This window comes from Tachypleus tridentatus, chromosome 7 (assembly GCF_004210375.1).
Source record: "Tachypleus tridentatus isolate NWPU-2018 chromosome 7, ASM421037v1, whole genome shotgun sequence".
Classification (NCBI taxonomy): Eukaryota; Metazoa; Arthropoda; class Merostomata; order Xiphosura; family Limulidae; genus Tachypleus; species Tachypleus tridentatus.
In genome coordinates, this window is record NC_134831.1 from 40,181,436 (window position 1) to 40,203,026 (window position 21,591).

At 30.6% G+C, this 21,591-nt stretch overlaps 1 protein-coding gene across 3 annotated transcripts in view; it reads left to right on the plus strand.

The window, feature by feature from the left end:
* The window catches only part of LOC143255496 (serine/threonine-protein kinase Tao-like), a 53,098-nt gene extending 31,959 nt beyond the window's left edge, over nt 1–21,139 (plus strand). For 2 of the 3 annotated variants that reach the window (XM_076511241.1, XM_076511240.1), the window contains 9 exons: nt 204–398; nt 818–994; nt 2,356–2,490; nt 6,013–6,141; nt 6,554–6,751; nt 11,952–12,191; nt 13,528–13,740; nt 14,959–15,141; nt 17,340–21,139. In XM_076511241.1, the coding sequence (XP_076367356.1) occupies nt 204–398; nt 818–994; nt 2,356–2,490; nt 6,013–6,141; nt 6,554–6,751; nt 11,952–12,191; nt 13,528–13,740; nt 14,959–15,141; nt 17,340–17,597 (1,728 nt within the window). In that variant the 3' untranslated portion in view covers nt 17,598–21,139. The remainder of the gene's footprint in view (nt 1–203; nt 399–817; nt 995–2,355; nt 2,491–6,012; nt 6,142–6,553; nt 6,752–11,951; nt 12,192–13,527; nt 13,741–14,958; nt 15,142–17,339) is intronic. The other variant, XM_076511242.1, reaches the window with a different exon arrangement.
* Nucleotides 21,140–21,591: the final 452 nt, after the last annotated feature.

Here is a 21,591-nt window from a genome sequence, read left to right on the forward strand (position 1 = left end):
CCAAAAATTATACACATAGGTGTTTTTAAAATAGAAGGGCCTTATTTTCATAAATAAGTATAGAAATAAGGTTATTTTTCTATTTGGAAGATAAAGTATTAAAAGGAACAACATAGTTAAGTAGTGTACTGTTAGGATGATTAAGTGGAAGGAAATGCCAGAATAAGTCACAGTATATCTAAACAATGTTATTGTTCTGTTAGGATGATCAGGTGGGAGGAGATAACAGTAAGAGTAACAGTATAGCTAGCACCCAAAGCCACCAGAGTGGTGGGGTCAGTGCTGGTAGTCAAGGCAGTAGCACGAGCAGTCTTCCACCAGCTTCTGATAATGATTCAGGCTATAACTACCCACCGTCACTTCGAGGTCAGCGAGGAAACGTTCGGGTCAGTCCTTCGGTAAGAAGAGTGTTTTGTTTTTAACATTCTGTCATGGTATCATGTTTCATGGTACCCATTAAATACAAAATAAGAAACGGTTGTTTGGAATCTGCACACACTTTTATGTAACCATTTCTTAACCTAAAGTGGAGAAATGGTTACATCATATAGTTGTATTTAACATTTTAATTCTTGAACCCAAGTTCAATAATATATTACATAGTTTTCTTCTAGTTAATTTGGTTATGACAACAAGCAACACAATACACATTTTAACCACATGACAACATAACACTGGCAGATGTCAGGTTATATTGGTAGGTACTCACTAAAATCAAAAGAACCCTGTATTTTTAGAATATTTAAGTCCAAGTTATCGTTCAAATGAAAATAAATTCCATTTGGTTATTAAAACGTTTCCTGGTTCTACTTTATAGAATTCTTCCACAACAAGTTTGAATAGCACCGAAGTTGGAGCCAACAACTTTGCCACAATAAGAACAACATCCATAGTCAGTCGTCAAATGAAAGAGCATGAACAGGAGAATCAGATGCATGAGCAGATGTCTGGATATAAACGTATGAGAAGGTTACACCAGAAAGCTCTTATTCAGGTGTGTATTGTAAATGTTTTATAGTGCGAGTATGAAAATTGGCTTGCTGACAAGATATAAAATGAACATGGAAATAATTATTAACATATTGATAAAAGTATCTTGAGAATAAAAGTGGTTCTAGAATAATAATTTACTGAATTATTTTTCAAAGGAGTGTGGTTTCTAGTAGATAAGAATAGAAGATAAATTATTTTGATGGAGCCTCTTGTATAAAAGATAGGATAGAAAGACATAAAACAAGGACTGTTTGTAAATATACAAATCATGAATAGAATAGATGCTGGGCTGCTTAAAGCCTGCTTTAGAAATTGATTATACAGAAATTTCTCTAATCATAAATTCCTTACTAAGCCTGATATTAATATTAATATATTAATGTTATTAAATATCTAATTAACTTAATTAATGTTTAAAAAAGTTGATAAAATAACAAAAATGTGAATCCAGTTATACCAGAAGTGCTGACTTTTTGATTTATTAACTTAATTAGTATTTACATTATTAAATACTTGCCTCACTATATCAACTGGCATATAAGACGATATGTTTTACTCAGTGCCCGATTTTGCCCTTCATCTTATACATAGGCTCAAAGATAGAGTTCTAGTAAGACCACTCTGGTTAATAGTGTATTTAACCGAAATTATGCTGTTACTTTTGTTTGCTTTTTTGAGTAAGTTTGTTGACATCATGCGACCTACTCCAGAACAATAACATCTTTTTTAATTGTGTCAGTTATTTAATCTGCTAGTTATAATTAATCAAGACATTTTGATTTGAAATGTATTGGTCTCTTCCAATAGAGTAAAATATTGCTAATATTGTATTTAAAATGTTATTTTCTGTAATGTATACTAATTTTGTAAACATTTTTTCATAGTACATCACTATATCTTAAGGTTCAGTATTTTTTGTAATAGAAAAGTAGTTTAGTTGTGATGAAAATGTGTAAAGTTCTGTATTACATGTTTGTGACTTAAGTTGTGCCACATTGAGCTGTTTAATGTTTGAAGAGCACAAGTTAGCACAGTTTAAAAATAATTTCTAAGCTTTTCAGTACAAAAGTAAAATTTGAGAGTTGCTTGACAACAAAGATTAATCAAACATCAAGGAAATACGTTTAATTTGCTCAAAATGTCATGGGTTATCTTATACATAGGATCATCTTACACAATGGCAAGTACAGTGTTGGCTTTTACTAAGTACCTTGTTAAACGTATGGTATTTACATTAATAAATATTTTGTTATTAGTGTTGGTGTCATTAAATTTTTAAACACCTTATTAAACGAAACTGATATTTTGTGGAGTTGTAATAATAGTTGAGTATATCTTGGTTTGTGCATCTTGTGATAATAGTTGGAAGCCAAATGCCGTCAGGAAATGGATGAACATAAACAGAAACTGGACAAGGAGTATGAAAATCTACTTCAACAATTCAGTAAAGAATTGGAAAAGGTGCAGGTGAAGCACCAGCAAGATCTAGAGCGAAAGGTTAGCCCATTTCTGTTTTTAACCAGAATTATTGGTTTGCTATAAAATGAACCATTTTTACCATCTCATCCTTGTTTTAACTATTTTTTAAATAACTGACAAACTCTAGGTTTTAATTAAATAAAACTACTTCAACCATATTCAGGTCATGTTTATGGTGATTCTATACTCATTCTAGTGAATGCCAGTGAACATAGTAATTCTTATAACTGTTCATGTTCTGTAACTAATATTTATTTGGACTATCTGTTTTACTTGTGGTGTATACAGAATAAAACATACATGTAGTTATAAGATTATTTTAATTGTACTTCCTTATTTAATGAAAATAAGAATTAATTATTATTTTTTAAAGACTTGAGGACTTTGTGTTAATTTATGGCTGAAAGTTGTTATAGTCTTTGGTAAGATAATATATGTCAAATTGCATAAAAAATTAGTGTGTTAATATTTTTAATTGTGCCAAGTGACATATAGATTTCTCCATTTAATCATCTGATGAAGTTGTACTTAATTATTATAATAAATAATAAAAGTAGAAAAATTAATATATTTTTATATATTAATAAAATGATATTATTGGTGATTATATAATTTGTAAAATATATACAAAGAATTGTATGTAATTCTTTACATACTGTTTTGTAATACTAATTACAAAATAGTAATTTAACACAATTACTTATACCTGTTGCTCTCTACATGTGTCGGTTAGGTTGGATGTGTTCACCAAACAAACTATTCATAGTTGAAAGACTGAAACAGATATCATTCCTGTGTATTATAATTGTTAATGAGCCAATAATAATAAACTTGTTTAACTCTATGTTTAAAGTAGTTTAGAGATATGTATTCAGATATCTAAAAGTTACTATTCCTTGTATACATTTTTTGCACAAATTTTAAAAGTTTATGGCAAAAGGAATATTTTGAGTCCCCAGTTCCACACTCTTTCATTGTGTGTATGCTGTAAGTAATGTAATACTGATTACATTGAACCATATAATCAGAAAGAAATTTATGCAGTAAGGCTGGCATAACCAGGTGGTTGCTATTGATTTAAAGATTATGGATTCAATAACCAGTGCCAAGGAACACATTTGCCCTTTAAATTTTAAGGGTACTGTAATGTTTGGTTGGTAGTTCAAATTATAGATAGTAGCAGACGGTCTTAGTAACTTTGCTATAATTCAAAAGCATGTATATTGTCCTTTTGCTGAATGTGTAGATGTAATTTATGAGAGATGGTTTAAAACTGAAGACTTGAATTATAAGGTAATTTCCCTTTAGCTCTGGCCTGTACCAGTTATAGACTTCCAACTAAACCTTTTGTAAAACATGTCATGAATAGTCTTTTCATTTACCTTTACCTAACATGTTACTAGTATGTTCATATATCTATAATTAAATCCTTTGTAAAGTTCACATAGTTTTGCTACTTTTAGTATTTTATGTTTGTTATTGTACTCTGTATAAAAGATACTGCATGCAGTGTTTAAAAGGTCAGTGTTGTGATTTTATAAATAATAGTGCAGCAATTTTCAGACTACAGTACCCCAACTTAAATCATTGTTATTTTGTTTTGAGAAAAAACAAAAAACAACTGTATATTTATATCTGTATTCCATAGGGTAATGTTTCAACACATTTTAACACAATATTTTTATAAACATTTTTAAGAAATTTCTGACATGACTTATGGATCTCCAGACCCCATTTTCTAGTGTTCTCATGTACTTGTAACTAAACTCTTTGTTAAGTGTATTATGACTAGCCTTCTCATGTATTTGTAATTGTTTTTGTTAAGTGTATTATGATTAGCCTTCTCATGTATTTGTAATTGTTTTTGTTAAGTGTATTATGATTAGCCTTCTGACAATTTCTTGAGCACACCATAACTCTTGCTCACTGAGTTTTTTATTATAACTTGTACTCTGGTATTGAACTGTTCTTTTAATACAATATAATGGATCAAAGCTGAAAAAACAAAGTGCTGGTCTCTTTGAAACCTACTAAAGTTTTATGTAATACCTTTAACCCTTTCAAGTACAGTTGCCTACAACTTGTGTCAAGCTGTGTGGAAATTCAACTTGTGCAATAATACATACTGTAACACAGATTTTTTAACCTTTCTCACAACGACTTGTAAAATCTTGTACACAAAGAACAACATTATTTTAACTTGGTGCTTCTAATGAAATATATTATTTATCTATTATAGTTGTTTGCACTTAAACTCTTAATAGGAGGACTGTAAAGTTATTTTCATTTTGAATATAAAAATAGTTTTCTTCATCTTAAGAGTTTTCATATCTCATTTTCTTAATCTCCAGAACCTCCTAAATAAATATCATAATTTTTTTTAAGGTAAATATTTATATTTAATTTTACTATATCACTATCTGTAGGTGTTACCACCAACTTACTTCTTTAAAATTAAAGAATAGAAAAATGTACCTACCATTAATTTTTTTGTAGAATGTCTGAAAATATATTGTGTTGGTGATATTTCAAGTCTATTCACATTAAACTTTTGTTTTTCCTCCTTTACTCTTCTTTTACCATTTATTTTCAATTTTGATAAAAGTCAACAGTATCTTTGGGAGAGATGTGTAAGGCAAAATTATCTTATGCTCACAGAAGATCTTAAACCTTGAGAACATGGGCAGTATTTGAGATAAATTGAAAAAGTGTTTATTCCATTCAATTATGCATTTTAAAACATAAATAATGCATAATTAACTAAGATATGAAAGAAAAACTTAAGTGTTATTGTGGATAAAGCAGCCAACAATACTAAAAGCAGTTACATCTACCCAATGATGAAAATTGTGGCCTAATTTCAGAAACAATTATTGTTGGATTACTGTGTAATATGAGCTCTTTCTAATGGTTACATACATGTATATGCAGCAACTACGTATAAGCTATAAAGCTCAAAGACATGAGTGTTACATTTATCAGGTTGAAAAAAGTTATCACTTCCTTTTACTGCAGTCAGGAAGAGAATATTGAAACTCTGGTGATAGTAAATAAATGTACCTAATGATCTGGACATACATCTACAAGACAGGCTTAATCTGATTCAAGATACTTAATGCAAAATGTGCAATTTTTTGTTGTTAATGGATCATGACAACACAGAACTGAAGTTAAGGTGTTTTTTAAAGGTTTCTTTGAAAAGAAGAATTAGATTTAGATGTCTTAAAATCATAGCTTACATTATAATGTTGATGTCATTTGACATACATTGATGGTAAAGGTATATAATTGGATGATGAATGCAACTTGGTGACTTATGCAAAAGAGTCCTTAATGGAGTGCCTGTGGTTAAAGGGTTAATAAAGTTATTTAGAAAATATTTGTTCAGTGCTCCTTCACTTAGATTAATTTTTGCTTTGCATATTGGAAGGAGACTTTATCTAACTAAGGTGCTAGTAGTGAATTCTATAATTTGAAATAATGGTTTATTAATCTCAGTGTTTTAAAATTTCTGTAATATCTTAAAACCTTTTGTTCCAGCTGAAACATAATCTTGCTAGTGAAAAGAGGCTTAGTCAGGCAATATCTAAACAACATGAAGATGAACTGAAACGCTACCAGCAGCTGCAGAAGAACGAATACAAGCAGATGAAAGATCGGAAGAAGAAAGTAGGTTCATGAATCTTATTGCTGATACTAGATCACTGCTAGTTCATTTTATATGCAAAGGTCTAGGTATAGATTGCTTGTTTTGCACCTTATGGGATATGTTACCAGATTTTTTGTGATATGGTAACACCATGTAGTCATATTCTTTTTATGTGTGAGGCAGGGTCAATGAAAATTTGAATTGTTTTTATTATTTTGTAGAATTTTTTTATTATAAAATGTTGAATTAAGAGAACTGACCACTGATATCACATTTTCACTGTAACTTGATGTTTATAACAAGTTTCTGTAATTTTAATAATTTTATGAAAATTTTTCCACTGGGAAAATTCTACAGATATTATATTAAAATGTATCATAAAAGGTAATTATATAGTTATATTTTGAAATATAAATGAATTTTTTGCCAAAGGAGATGAGTGGAGACACTCCCTCTAGACAACGAGATGATGCATTACGTAGTCACAAAGAAGACGTGTTACATAGGCAAGCAGTAGCTGTGCACAGATTACAGAGAGAACAAACTGATTACCATAAGTTGGAGATTCGTAAATTTCGAAGGAGGAAGCTGTTACAGTATCATCAGTTAGAACAAGATTTACTTCGAGAGGTAGGTTGAAGATCCTCTATGTGAAAGTTAAATATCCAAACATTTTTTTATTTATTGTGTTGTCGTAGGGAATTTGGTACAAAACATTATGCACTTTATTATCAAAGAGGTCTTGTCATCCAGAGGATCTGACTTCCTTGAAGTCGAAAGGAAGGCTGAGTTTTATGCACTATGTTGACCAGATGTGAACTAAAAGTATAAGATCTACTGTGAATATGATTTTAAGGATAGGCTAGAAGTTTACATGTTGGATATTAAAGCTGCAATACAGTTGATTATCAATGAGCACTGGTTACATTGACTTGTGTCATATAAAATAATCAGTTCATCAGAATAACAAATTTGTTAACTGTTTGTATACTGGCTCGGTCAAAATGTCCAACTTTGTAACCATAAAAGCATAAATACTATTTATTTACTGAATTTATTTAGTCTATTTTCTTAGAATTTAGCAAACATTTAATAATTGTTAAAAGTATGTTGCAAAGCTATTTATTATGCAAGAAAACTTTCTGTGAAGTATGTATGTATTGGGTTGAGGAATAATTCGTGAGCGTTTTTTCAAGTTAAACAAATATATTCATAAATGAAATGCTTTCGCAAAATATTTCATGTCATTTGGTAGATAATTTTTTGCTCTAATAGATAGTGTGTTTGATTTTCATATGACTTTAATTTTTGCTTTCATTTTCAGCTCATTAAATGGACTGTCAAGTGGACAAAATCGAGCATTTTCGACACCATCTGCTTTTCTCATTTAATTTCTTGCAATTTCATTTAAAACAATGCATACTATATACCTAGGTATTACATGAAATAAAGTATCATAATAAATGTTTTGGGTGTAATGTGTTCATGCATTAAAGTATTGTATAGTCTTGCATGTAATGCTTGAATGAAATTATTTAAAAACACTCACGAATTATTCCTCAACCTAATAGAATTATACAGTTGTGCTTCACAATGTTCGTGTGCTGTCATGAATATTTTGTTTAATTTCACTTAGTTTTTTTGCCTAACATGATGAGTTAGTGAATTTTACTTTCAGTTAAATAATATACACAGGGAACAAGAAATTTATTACTTAAATACTGAAGTCTCTTTGTTTTTCAAGTTTTTATATTCATAAACATAAGAATGAATCAGATAAAGTATGCAAGGTCGAATTCTTGGATATTATATATAGTATAGATATAACATAGTATTCAAAATGTAGTTACAAAGAATGAAATATTCTGAAACTACTGTGATTTAACTGGATTTTTAATTAAGTTATAAATTGGTTAATTCCAATAGTTGGCCAAGCAGAGTTCTAACACTTGCAGGAAATGAAACTGGCAGTAGATTTTTCAAAACCAGTTGTCTCAGTGGCTTCTAGCTTCATGCAATTCACTAAATTAGAATCCTCCCTTTCTATTCATTAGAAATAATCCATACAAATCATGTAGAAATAGAAAGAAAATAAATATTGTGCAGTTTAGAAAAAATAAGTGTCAAATATTCTAGATAGAGAATGTATTTAAAAATTTCATTTTGAAATTAAGAAGTGAAAGCTTACATTAAAAGTGAATTATAAACTTCATTTTGATGACAAGTTTATTGACATACATTACCCTCTCTCCATGAACATCTTTTCTGATCTTCATGAGGTTATAACGAGTTGCATTCAAAATTGCAGTAAACTACTTTCTTTTCATGTTGTATAGCATAAGTATATTTAATAAGTATAGTGTAAAAATGTAACTGATAATACATTTTAATAGTATGTAAGTTTTAAGATCTCACTTCTATAAGGCAGTATTAATCCTTTCACAACAGGTCATGAGTAAAAGGCTATGTCATCATGTTTGTTGACTTGTATGAAACATTTTAATGAACTATTTTGTGAATTTATGTCAATAAGTTTGGAATCAAATTGTAGATTATATTTCAAACTTGAATGTTATATAACAGTATATTTCTTAATATATAAAGAACACACCTAAATGTAGATTTTAGTGAGTCACATGGTATGTTGAATGAAGCACTGTTTAAAATCAGGTGTTTGTGATGTCAAAATGCTAAGTCTGTAGTTTCATACAAATTAGGAACTCAATTTACTAATATTAAGAAGCTGTAATATAAAATAAATACCTCGTATCTTTTTATTTTGCTGATATATGGCATATGTAGTGAATCAAATACAGTGGCCCCATTCACCTCTTCCCTTTTTTGAAAATGGTTACTTATTATATACACATACTTCAATATATGACGTGAATAACTAATCAACAGCTTAGAATGTTCCCAGGGTGGTTTACTCAGCCATTTTAATCTTGAAAATGCTACCATGTTTTTTCAATCCAAGATTTCAAGGAGGTAGGTTGTGATTTTAGTCAGCTCAGAGTTTCATATTTCTTTTAATCTAAATGCACCTTAGTTACAAAGCTTAATAAAAGTTTTCCAAGTTAAGTGAAGATACATAGTGTTACTAGTGTACCAGTAAAAGTTTTAGAATGGAAACTACAACGTGTACAAAATGGTTATGAGGTTGGTTAGTTCAATTATTCTTGTAACGAGATTCGGTAATAAAGCTGTTAAATTTTGAATGTAAATGTGAAAGATAGTGACATCTGCACTTTGACTTAGTTGTATACATAATGTCATGAAAGTTATTGATTGGTATTTCTGTATCTCAGAATGACTGGTATGGGTATTAACGCTTTTATTGATAAGGAGAGAACAACGTTTTGACCTTCTTAGGTCTTTTTCAGACTGTTGATGGATATGTCTTAGGGGCGGAGAGTATAAATGGGTACAGAATTGCAGGGGACGTTGCAGGTGGATGTTAGGTTATTAATTAGTATAGGTATAAAGGTGTTCCTTTATATTGGTTTTAGTTGCTATATAAGTAGAGCTTCTTTGATTTTGCTTTGTTTATATTTGTTTCCCTGTTTAGTACCTGGGTGTTTTCTATGGTTATGCTGTGTTTATTTGATTTGCAGTGTTCAAAAACATATGAAGGTGTTTTTTGTTTCTTTGAATCTAGTATCCATTTTTCTGCTTGTTTGTCCAACATAGAAGTTGTGGCAGTTGTTGCATTGTATTTTATAAATTATGTTGGTGTTGTGTTTGTCAGTGTAGTTTTTACATAGTATGGACTTCAGTTTTGTATCTGGTTTTTGAATAATTTTGGCATTTACTGGAATGTTGTGTTTTGTTATAAGTGTTTTTCCAAATATTGGTTATTTTTTCACTTATGTTGGGAACATATGGTATGCAGCAGTATAAGGTTTTGTAGTTTGTCGTATCTTGGGGTTTATTGCTATTTGTTTGTTTGTTTAAAAATTAAAAGTTGTATTGAAATTATAAACTATTTTCATCCCAAATTAATTGACATACATTGATAATGAAATTGTTTAATTTAATTTTGAATATAACTGTAATAGGTCATGACATTCGTAGTATTTGCAAAGAAAATAAAAACAAAGTGTAAACTTTTATTTCTGTGTGGTTTCAAATTAGAGGTTTATATTCAACCAGCTGGCATCCCTCACCAATAAATTTGACTACAGTTTTGTTTCTCATGTGATTGTAAGAAAGTTTTATACAGACATTTTATTATGTTAAATACAAACAAGATAGAATCCATGGATAAATGTGATTGACTCAGAAATGTTCTTGTCTATTTGTGTCATCATAAATTAACTTTTGGTAAACAGTAATGTATGATTTTTGAAAATGTGACTAGTGGAAGTTCTTGTAGTGGCTAATAAATTATTCTGGTGCAAATTTTACAAAATTTAGTCACAAGCTTGGTTTTTTTTTTTTGGTAGTTTATTTTTGCAGTGGTTTCATTCATAATAATCTTTTATAATATACTGTTATGTTTCAAACTGCAGGAATGTTGTTGTATGAGGTGACAAAGTAAGGATACTTAGGGTTAGCTATTACAGTAAGGGTTGGGTTCTGTGATGACAAACTATTTATATAACAGGAAAACTTTTTAATTTACTTGTTGGTAAATTTATCATTACTCAAACAAAACATAAAAGTACAAGGTTGGCTTGTTTATTTATAATTATTATAGAGAAACTGGGCTTGACAGAAATATGATTGTAAAAGTGTGTACTGTATCAGTCTAGGTCTAGGGGGTATGAGTGCAAATTATGCTAATACTGGTCAACATTTTTTACAGTCCATCAGTGTTTTATACTATTTTTGTGGTTACATAACTGCTGCAGCTAGGTAAAAATAAATAAATAACAGGAATAAATAATGAAGGTAAAACAAGCCTAATTCAGTAGATAAAATGGAACATTCTAAGTAATAATGTTTTAAAAGAACAAAATAAAACAAGTGTAGTTTTACTGAAAAATATCAGATACAATTACATGATTTTAGGTACACAGAGGAAAATGAGTGTTTTTAATATTCTTTAAAAACAGTGTTTGAAAACAAGAGTTTGGTAAATTGGTAGCCTAAAATATCATACAAGTACCAAACTGAACTATAGGATTTCTTCTTCAAGCAAGAATAACCAATTTTCATGCAATTCAGTTAAACATTTTAAGCGTGTGAATAAAACGAAGGGGTGACAAAAATGTCGCCCTGCCACAAATTTTGATGTCAGATAGGAGGTTAGTTGTTTCAAGTACCACCACAATCTATAGTGTAAAGTTTGAGGTTAGTTGTTTCAAGTACCACCACAATTTATAGTGTAAAGTTTGAGGTTAGTTGTTTCAAGTACCACCACAATCTATAGTGTAAAGTTTGAGGTTAGTTGTTTCAAGTACCACCACAATCTATAGTGTAAAGTTTGAGGTTAGTTGTTTCAAGTACCACCACAATCTATAGTGTAACGTTTGAGGTTAGTTGTTTCAAGTACCACCACAATCTATAGTGTAACGTTTGAGGTTAGTTGTTTCAAGTACCACCACAATCTATAGTGTAAAGTTTGAGGTTAGTTGTTTCAAGTACAGTAGATTTATGGTAATAGTTTTTCATATTTTACCACTAAAGTTTCTTAAGCTTTATACTTGACTAGCTATGTTGTAAAACTGTGAATATTAAAATAACTGTTTTACTTGATAGTAATATGTCTTTTTAGCATAGCAGAGAATATCTACTCCAGCTATGTATAAATGAATTAAAGTTTAGGTCATTATGCAGCAAAGAGATTCATATCAGAGTTAACATTAGGAACTGTGTTGTATTTCAGGAGTTAAATAAACGGCAGAGTCAACTTGAGCAGGCTCACACGCTGCTTCTTCACCATCACGATGGGACCCAGGAGTTAGCTTACAGACAGCAACGCTCTGTTCACCAGCTTAAAGACGAGCAGGTCCGCAAACAGCACCAGACAGAACTGGCAAACCAGCAGGAATATAACAGTCGCAGAGAGCGGGAGCTGCGGAAAAAACATGCCATGGAAGTCAAACAACAACCTAAAAGTTTAAAGGTATGTCAACATAAATTAACATATTGTGAAAGTTTTACATACATTAAAGTTATTGGAATATATTAAATCTCATAAAAGTGCTTAGCCTTGTTACAGCTTCACACAAGTAATGCATACTTTTTTCCTTGTTCATAGTATTCATCATGTGAAAATGATTGTAAGAATTTTTTATATCTTACTTCTGTATTTTTATATGTTATCCATTTTAAATGAGGAAGTAACAATACTGAGGTTAAAAGGTAGTGCTATGAATGTGGACATGGAGTGTTTGCTGCCACTGTTTTCAGCTATAGCATATAAACTATGTTATTAATGAAAAAATATCCAAACTAGTTATAACATTAAACATCACTTTCTTTCAGTGTCAGCTTTACATACTTTGCTATCAGTCTTCTCACTGGTGAGATTTTATAGGTGTGAATGTGGTAGTGAAATTGGAATGTCTGACAAGCTCAAATGGTTCATCCAGTTCTTTATTCATTGCAGCTCAATCACTTGATTTAACTTTATCAGGTTATACCTGTTTACAATTGAAATGTGCTTATATGATTCCAGTTACAATGCTACACTAACATTATGGTTGAAATATGTTTACATGTTTGAAGTTACAACAGTACAATAACATTATGGTTGAAATATGTTTACATGTTTGAAGTTACAACAGTACAATAACATTATGATTGAAATATGTTTACATGTTTGAAGTTACAACAGTACAATAACATTATGGTTGAGATATTTACATGATTCAAGTTGCAACAGTACACTAATACAATATATTTCAAAGTGTTGGGTATGCCTAGGGGTAGTAGTGTGCAAATGATATCTTGCAGAAGTACAAATGATTAGGAGAGCCAGTAGTGCAATAATGATTAATTAAATTTATTCATTAAAATAGTAAGTGATTACTAGAACACACAGTTTTTTGATGCACTTATGTGTATTATATCTCACCATTAAAAAGAGGGGGTTTAGATACAATGAGGCATAATTATTAAGAGGAGCACAGAGGAGAAATGTTCAGGAAATATTGAAAGTTACAATGTGTATTTGTTTTTTTAACTTAATAAAGATAGAGAGTTTTTAGACATTTCTTTAGTGAAGGTTTTACAGTGTAATTAATAGTTATCCTTTGTGAAGTGATCCTAACATTCACATCTGTTCTATTATTTAAATATTAAAACACTTTTCAGTAATGATGCTCTCTTACAATCTTTCTATATTTTATTTAGGGAAGCAAGTGTAATATTTATACATATATTGATAACATGAAACCAGTGGATAAGTAAAACAAAAATTAATTCTGGAAACTGCAACAATTCATTTATCTCTCCAGCACAAAGAACTTCAGATAAGGAAACAGTTTCGAGAGACATGTAAGATACAGACTCGTCAGTACAAGGCATGGAAAAATCAGATATTGGCCACTACTCCAAAAGAAGAACAAAAGGCTGTTATTAAAAAGTTGAAGGATGAGCAGAGAAGAAAACTAGCTATACTGGGGGAACAGTACGAACAGAGCATAGCCGAGATGCTGCAGAAGCAATCTGTAAGTGGAAGGATGATTTTTCTATTTTTCAAGATTTATTTTAACTGTTAGTATCTATGCATTGCACACTACATACATACACAGGCTACCATGTAATGAATGTTTCAGTGATGATAGATAAAAGGTTTTTGAAATTAATTTATCAAAGATTAAACTTCTGACAAATTTAACCAAGGCAATAACAGTCTTTTTAAGATAATCTGTTCTTTCACAAAAATCATACATCATCTACTTTATAACCAATCTAGGAATGTTTGATAGATATTTTAATTATTTGAATAAATACTTCGTTACTAGAAGATACAGATGTAAAGTGATATAAAATAATATATGACAAACAACACTGCTGATAACAAAAACTGTCAATACACTGGTTGACAGTAACCATTTCCAAAAAAAAACCAGAATTATGACATGTTGCTTTGTTAATATGAAACTACACAACAGACTCTACACTATGCTCACCATGGGAACTGACCTATGTCAAATCCCTGGATTTTAGCATTGGAAATGTGTAATTTACCATGTATGCACCAGAAGACTCCAGAATGATAAATATTACAGAACTGATATTTTACTATTTCTGTCATATCTGATGTCTGAACTGTAAACATTTCACTTCTCAATTTTGTTTTTAATCATTTTGCTGACTCAAAGCAAAATTTATCAGCTAGAGACAGAGAGAGAGAGCCTGTTGAAAATTACTGGACCTATTTTATCTTACCAGTCGTACTTTAATTACAGAAGAGTTTAAGCTAACTCTGTGTGATTCTGTTCATTATTGTTAGATGTTTAAAGCACCTATTAAATTGTCTGCACAGGTATATGACACTAGAGGGGACTGTGTTATAAATTATATTTTAAAAACATAAAATTAAGTTAATGTATTTAAATTACATATTGAATGTGGCCCCAAAAAACACCTTCCCTTAATTTGTGATGATTTTAGTTGCACAGTTTTTTTTTTCTGTATGTGTACTGGGCTTGACCCATATGGTTTGTTAGTCTCTAGGTCTTTCAATATACTGTAACTACTTGGAATGAAACAAGAGAAGAAATAGTGTCATGTGGAAACTAACACAAATACCTGTAGTGTCATGTGGAAAATTACCTAAATATCTGTAGTGTCGTGTGGAAACTTACACAAATATCTGTAGTGTCATAAGGAGTTTAAGTATAACGTGTGCCAGTTATTTTATAAGTGACATTGAATTTCAGATCCGATTAGATGAGTCTCAGGAGATGGAGGCTCGGCAATTGAAGGAGCAATTAGTGCAAGAACGGGAACTTTTAATTGCTTTCCAAAGTAAGATACGTATGCAAGCAGAGACCCAGCTCAATCGGGAAAGATGGGAATTAGAAGAAAGAGTATCAATGAGACGTGCTCTATTAGAACAAAAAGTAGGCTTTGATCTATTTTACAGAATTTGAGTAGCAATCAGAATTTTGTATTTTGAAGTACAGTCCACTTACAAAGAACTTGTAGCTCATATGCACTTATGAATTATATGTATAACATGGTAATTGCTTAGTCTGTGTGATGTGAAGACGTATTGGCTGTTTGTATAATGATAATTTATTTCTGTAAAGTGTTTTGTCTCTGATAGTGACATAAGATCATATACAACATGTACATTCAAATTGCAAATACATCTAATCAAATAACTTGGTTTATGATATCCTGTTTTAAATGTAATTAACTTAATACAGTTATAATGGAGCTTCCAATTTTTTATTAATATTAGGTTTTAATTCTTTGATTTCTCTAATGTTTCCAGACTTTTTCTGTTTTTGGGGTTTTTCTCAGTGTTCAGTACTTAACCATTTTTCAAATTTATATCATGTAGTTTTTCAATTGTATGTTTATTTATATTTGATTTTTCTCATTTCTCAGGTTCCTTACACCTGTTTGTTAGTTTCCTGCTTATTTCTCCTATATCAAGATTTTTCATAGAGTAAACATTCTATTTTATATACTGTGACATTGCCATATTTTTCATTATTATGTACTCTTGGTAGGAAACTTTTAATGTTAGTTTCTGGTGTAATTATGATCTTAGTTTGTGTTTTGTACTATAATTTAATCAATTTTCACTAATATCACCTATACAAATAGTATTGATCCATAAATATAATTCTTTTCTTGGGTATTTTGGTAGGAAAATAATATCCAGATGCAAAGAACATGAAAAGTAAAAAGAGTTGAACATAAATGAACATATGATTGAAAAACAGCACTAATTAAATTTTAAAAATACAAAAGTACTGATTATAAATAAAAGCCCAGGAAAATTCTGGAAGTGCTAAGAATCAAAGAATTAAAACCCATCATTAATAAGACACCAGAAGCACCATTATATTTATATTATGCTTCCAGAGGGAGCTAGAATCATAAACCAAATTATTTGGTTGAATGTGGTTTTACTTTAAAACGTATACAATTGCGTCTCACTGTAAGAGACAAAGTGTTGTACAGAAGTAACTTCAACAATTGCCTGAAACATCATATTGTTTGTAAAAAGTTAAATCTTAAAAAGTAATTAGTTGGTATAAGAATCCAGCTTCTGAGATTCAGTTATTTGTTGTCCTTTTATGCATTTGGATGTTTTCGGTAAGACTCCTGATTGTGATATACCGACCCAAACTTAGGAAAAAACAAACTGGGGGTACCAGACTACATAACCATAATCTAATAAAACAATCTGAAAAAGTTTCCTCTAATGAAAAATACACTCATAAGGATAAATCTGTAAAATTCTTTGCCAGGTGACTATGGTGTTGGTAGATGCTGCTTACCTTTGGATTCATACTTGTATAAAGGAAATTATTAACTGGAAGTGAATAAATGATACTGAAAGTAGAGTAGTGGGAAGGTCAAGTGACCTGAGAGGTTAGAGTAGAATTAGATTAGAATATGATATTGATTGTGAAGAATATGGAAACTTTGAAACCTCTAAATCCATTACTGCTATGTGCAGCTGTATCTTTTTTATACTTCATGGATTTCAAATCTGAAAAAAAGGTTCTGAATAGTAAAGTCAAATAGTTTATTTCTACCAATCAGCACCTTCTGGAACATATTTTAAAATTTGGTGCAATGCCAAGAAGGGTCAGTTTTTCATAACCAGGGAGTCTAAAGTATAAACATAGCTTTATTTTTGTTATACAGTTTTTGTAAATGTACTCATCTGAAATGCCATATTTGAAACTTAAATTTTTTTATAAAGTATATCTGTATTTCTGGAAGCTAGTGTTAAATTTCAAATTTGTTTATTTGTATGTATGTACATTTTATGACCTCTGGTATAAATCAAGTGTTGTTATGAGAGTATGATAAAATGTACAAGTCTTGTGATGTGGATTTACTGTAATAGGATTTATGTTATTATATCCTAACTTGTGTTTATTAAAGCTCACTAGACTATTCTCATTGTTCTTGTTGAATATGTACATTAAAATACAATAACTTCATCAATATTTTGAATTTGTCCTTTGAAAATATAAAAATTTTCTTGAGATTGCTGCAACTAGTGTTTTAGAAAATGTACTTAGGGTAATTAAAGTGCCTCATATTTGTAAGAGTTCTGATGAAAAACCAGTTTTTTTTATTTCAGATGGAACAAGAAAAATACCAGTTCCAAGAAGAGAGGGCAGAACGTCAGCGTCTACTGCTCGAACGACAGGCACGTGAGATTGAAGCCTTTGACGAAGAAAGTGCCAAGTTAGGTTTCAATGCCATGGAGATTGCCCGGGCATCACAAGAGCCAGTAGCAGATGATGATCTAAGCATCAGTGGAAGCATGTTAAGTCTGGCTCACAGTAACAGTGCCAGTTCGTTCACCCACACCCAACTCTGAGAGATCTGTGTATTGTCCCAGTGTTCTACATCAGCATGAACGCAGGTATTGGTGGAGTGTCGTTTACTCTGCTACCCAGACTTGTAAGAAAGCAGCATCCCACGATGGCTGCTGGTGCCACATTGTTGCCTCCCGAATACCCTAAAGTCTGAAGTTTGCCAGTACCAAGAAGCAAAGGTGGCATCTTTTGTAAAGCTGCAGAAGATTCGACATTAGGCAGACAATACTGACGTTCAAGGCTTGTCACTTGGGGAATCGATGAACTTCCCTCTTGTTTGTTGTTTTGTAATTTAGCTAAATTGTACGATAAAGTATGTGTTGGTATATCATGTGCAACATACCTCTACTTTTTTTTTTTGATGAATTATGTCTGAAGTGTTTCTGTTTGTGTTTACCAAACCACTTAATAATCTGGTAGAGAGATGTACATTTTGGTTTTTTCTTGAATGCAACATTGCTCATTTTGAAACAATTGCATTTTGTATTATGGTTATTACTGACATATGTATTGACTTTAACTAAAGTTTTTACATAAAGACAAGTCTATTAATAAAAAATTACTGTGAAGATTTTTTTCTAAAACAGAATCAAGGGAATACGTAAGCCTAATGGGATTTGTTTGTTTAATGTTTGATAAATAGTTTATCTGAAAGCTTTTAGTTGAGTTGAATTTCTTTTTTACTGATAAAATATCTCAATGCATGTTAATTTTTTTATTTTTTTTCAACTCCCCAAGTGACAGAAATAGAATTCATTGTAATGTGTATTCATGCAGTTTCTTGGCAAAATGTCTTGGGTGCAATGAACCCTTTTATTGTGTTTAGGGGTCTTTGTTGTATATTTTGCAGATTTAAAAGATGAATGGGAAAAAATATGATATTTAAGATATAGAAATTGGTAAATTTTTATGAATAGGAAAAATTTAAATTTCATTTTTTTTATTTTTTGTTAATAATTCTGTGATACATGATTTTAAAAATTTTTACTTGCCCTGTTTCCATATTAAGAGGTATCCAAATTCATTATAATTATTTACTAGTTTAACCATGATACATTACAGTGTACTGTGAAGGATGTCTGGCATTACTAAGACTGACATAAGGAAGTTCAAAACGGGTTTACCCCCATATACTGTACATTTTTTATTCAAGGCTTTTTGAGTAATCCAGGTTTAACAGAATGAAATACGTTAAACCTTATGCAAATCATTTCTCTACCCAAATTTTGGTTGTTTCTGTTTGTTTAGAGGGGTTTCCACAGATAAGAGTTATACTCTGTTGATACATATTTCTGTGTTCATTTCATTTCTCTACATGGTGTTAAAAATTACTTGTTTAAAATGTAGTTATTTCAAGTGTATGCACTGCACATCCAACTGAGGTTCAAGAACATATTTAATTACTCAAATCTGATGTGATAGAACCATTTGTTTGTGTTGACTATGCATAGTAGAAAATCTGATTTTTTACTTTCGTAATGCTAGATTCATTACTTATTTTTTTAATTAAAATGTAGAATGTTGAAATGCTGAGAATTGGTAGTCTATTGTTCAGAATAGTTGATTGATACATGTACATTTTCTTATTTGAAATATCAGTAATGAGTATTTTGTTGTAGTTCCTAGGCTCGTGATAGCCATCAGCTGGTCCAACTATAAGTGGGCTATTTAGTAGATTCTTTTCAGCTAACATAGCAAAGTTTTTAACAATTATTGCATGAATCAAAAACCAGAATTGTGTAATATTTTCATTGCTTCTCTCTAAACACAGTTCCACTGTTGGCTGTTTGGTTTACAATACTCAAAGTTTATGAAAGGTGATTGTAAAGGAATCAGTGATTTTAAGTATGTGAGGGTCTTCCTGCAAAAACAAACAAACCATGGTTCATTCACTGTTCTTCTGAACATATATCCTTCTAATCCTGTTTATTAGTTGCATATTATTATTTTTTGAACTGAGGAAATCTGAACATACCTTTAATTGCAATTGTTCTGCATGCTGAACTTTGGTCATAAATTTATCAAAATGGAAAACTATTACATTTTCTTAAATTAACGTTTTCATGTGAAATATACATTGCATTAAACTTCTGTTACTTTTAACTTTTGAAAAGTCCACCTTTGTCAAAAACATTTTGAAATTTTCTTTGTTGCTGAAAAAAAGGTTTCACATTTTCCATTTAAATATCATTGTTATGTTAAAAGAAAGTGTCTGAAGTCATCTAACTTACTGTTTGGACACTTTCATGCTGGTGAGAAAATCCCATTGAATTTTTAAAAACGTAGTGAAAAAATGTTATTTTAATTGTATATTGTTTACTTGTGTTTCCATATGTTCATTTTAACGTGTTTGTTAATAGTTATGTTCAAAGGCTTAGTTGTTTTTTTTTTGTTTTTTTTGCAAGATAATTTTCATCCAACTCGTCTTAGTTACTGAGATGTAAATTACCAGTGCTAGTTACTACACTGATAACGTATGAACAGTGTAGTTAAAACATTAGTTTCTTCTTTGGTGAGTAAAAACTATAATCAATACAAAAAAATTCTGTTACGACAAAAGTGGAAGTCATTGTATTAAAGGATTCCGGCTTGGGCATTGTTATGATTGGAGTGAAATAACCTTGATATGCTAATTTATAAAACTGATCTTGCGTGTTATGAGTTCTTTTAAAGGTACGGTATTGTCAAACAATAAAGATAGTTCAATCTGTTATGAAAGAACATTCAAACAACTATATAAATCAGTGTTTATAAATATGATGCTTGTTATAATATTAATTTAAGGTGTATGAACTGAAGGTTTTATTGCTAATTTCAAATGTATAAATTGGGAATTGTTATAATGTTAACGTTGAGTATGTCAGTTTGAGGGCCATTTTAGTGCTAGCTCAGAATGTACAAACTAAGGGTTGATATAAATTTAACTAAACATGTATAAATTTGAGGGTTACTTTTAGTGCTAACTCAGGATGTACAAACCAAGGGTTGATCTAAGTGTAACTCAACGTGTATAAATATGAGGGTTATTTTAGTGCTAACTCAGGATGTACAAACCAAAGGTTGATCTAAACTTAACTCGACATGTATAAATTTGAGGATGTACACATTGAGAACGTTTCAGCTGAAGGTTTTTTTATGTTGCTAACTCAATTTGTGCAAATCTAGGGTTGTTACTGTAGTAACGTGTGTAAACTTAGGGTTACATTACGAAACTGCTTCCGACAGATTGAACTAGATGTACATCCAGTTTGAACAATACTTTGTGTTGAAGTAATAGTATAGAAGGCTGTGAGTGATATTTATGTCAGTGAAGTGTAACAAGTAGAAGACACCTGTATAGATCTAGTACACATGATGAGCTCGGAACTGTAGACCTGTATGTGTGTGTGATAGAGAGAGAGAGAGTGTGTGTGCATGCATGTGTATGCTCCCCTTGTCGAAGTAACGCCATGAAAAAAGATTATACCTGTAAATAGTGCTCTACATTACCAGACTGTGTAGTGCTGGTAACAACCTGTTACTCAATAAAATTTTAGGCCCAAAATATTTTAATCGGGTTGTGTCAGTATTTTTATATGACAACATTAAAAGAAAAAAGAAACTATAACACTCTCAGCTTACACTTTGTATGTGTGTGCTAGTATATACTTTAAGATGGAAGACAGTGATTCTTATCTTTGGTAGATCATTGAAAAAATCTCTGTTTTGATAAGAGCCACTGAGTTACTGGGCAGAAATTTCATTTTTTCTAATTGTATTTTGATAAAGATAGAAAATAGAAACTATAAACCCAACTGAATGTGCTGCAAATTTTTAACACTTGTGAGAGAGATACTCCAAGGTGACTAAAACTACCAAAAATCGTTTTGTATGGCTTGTATCGTGTACCCATTGAAAGTTTGGATGTTGGCGGATACGTTATGTTTATTTTCTGTATAACTGACTGTGATTTGTAAAATAAAGCAGTCAAATGTAGCTTTTCTTTCCAATGACATA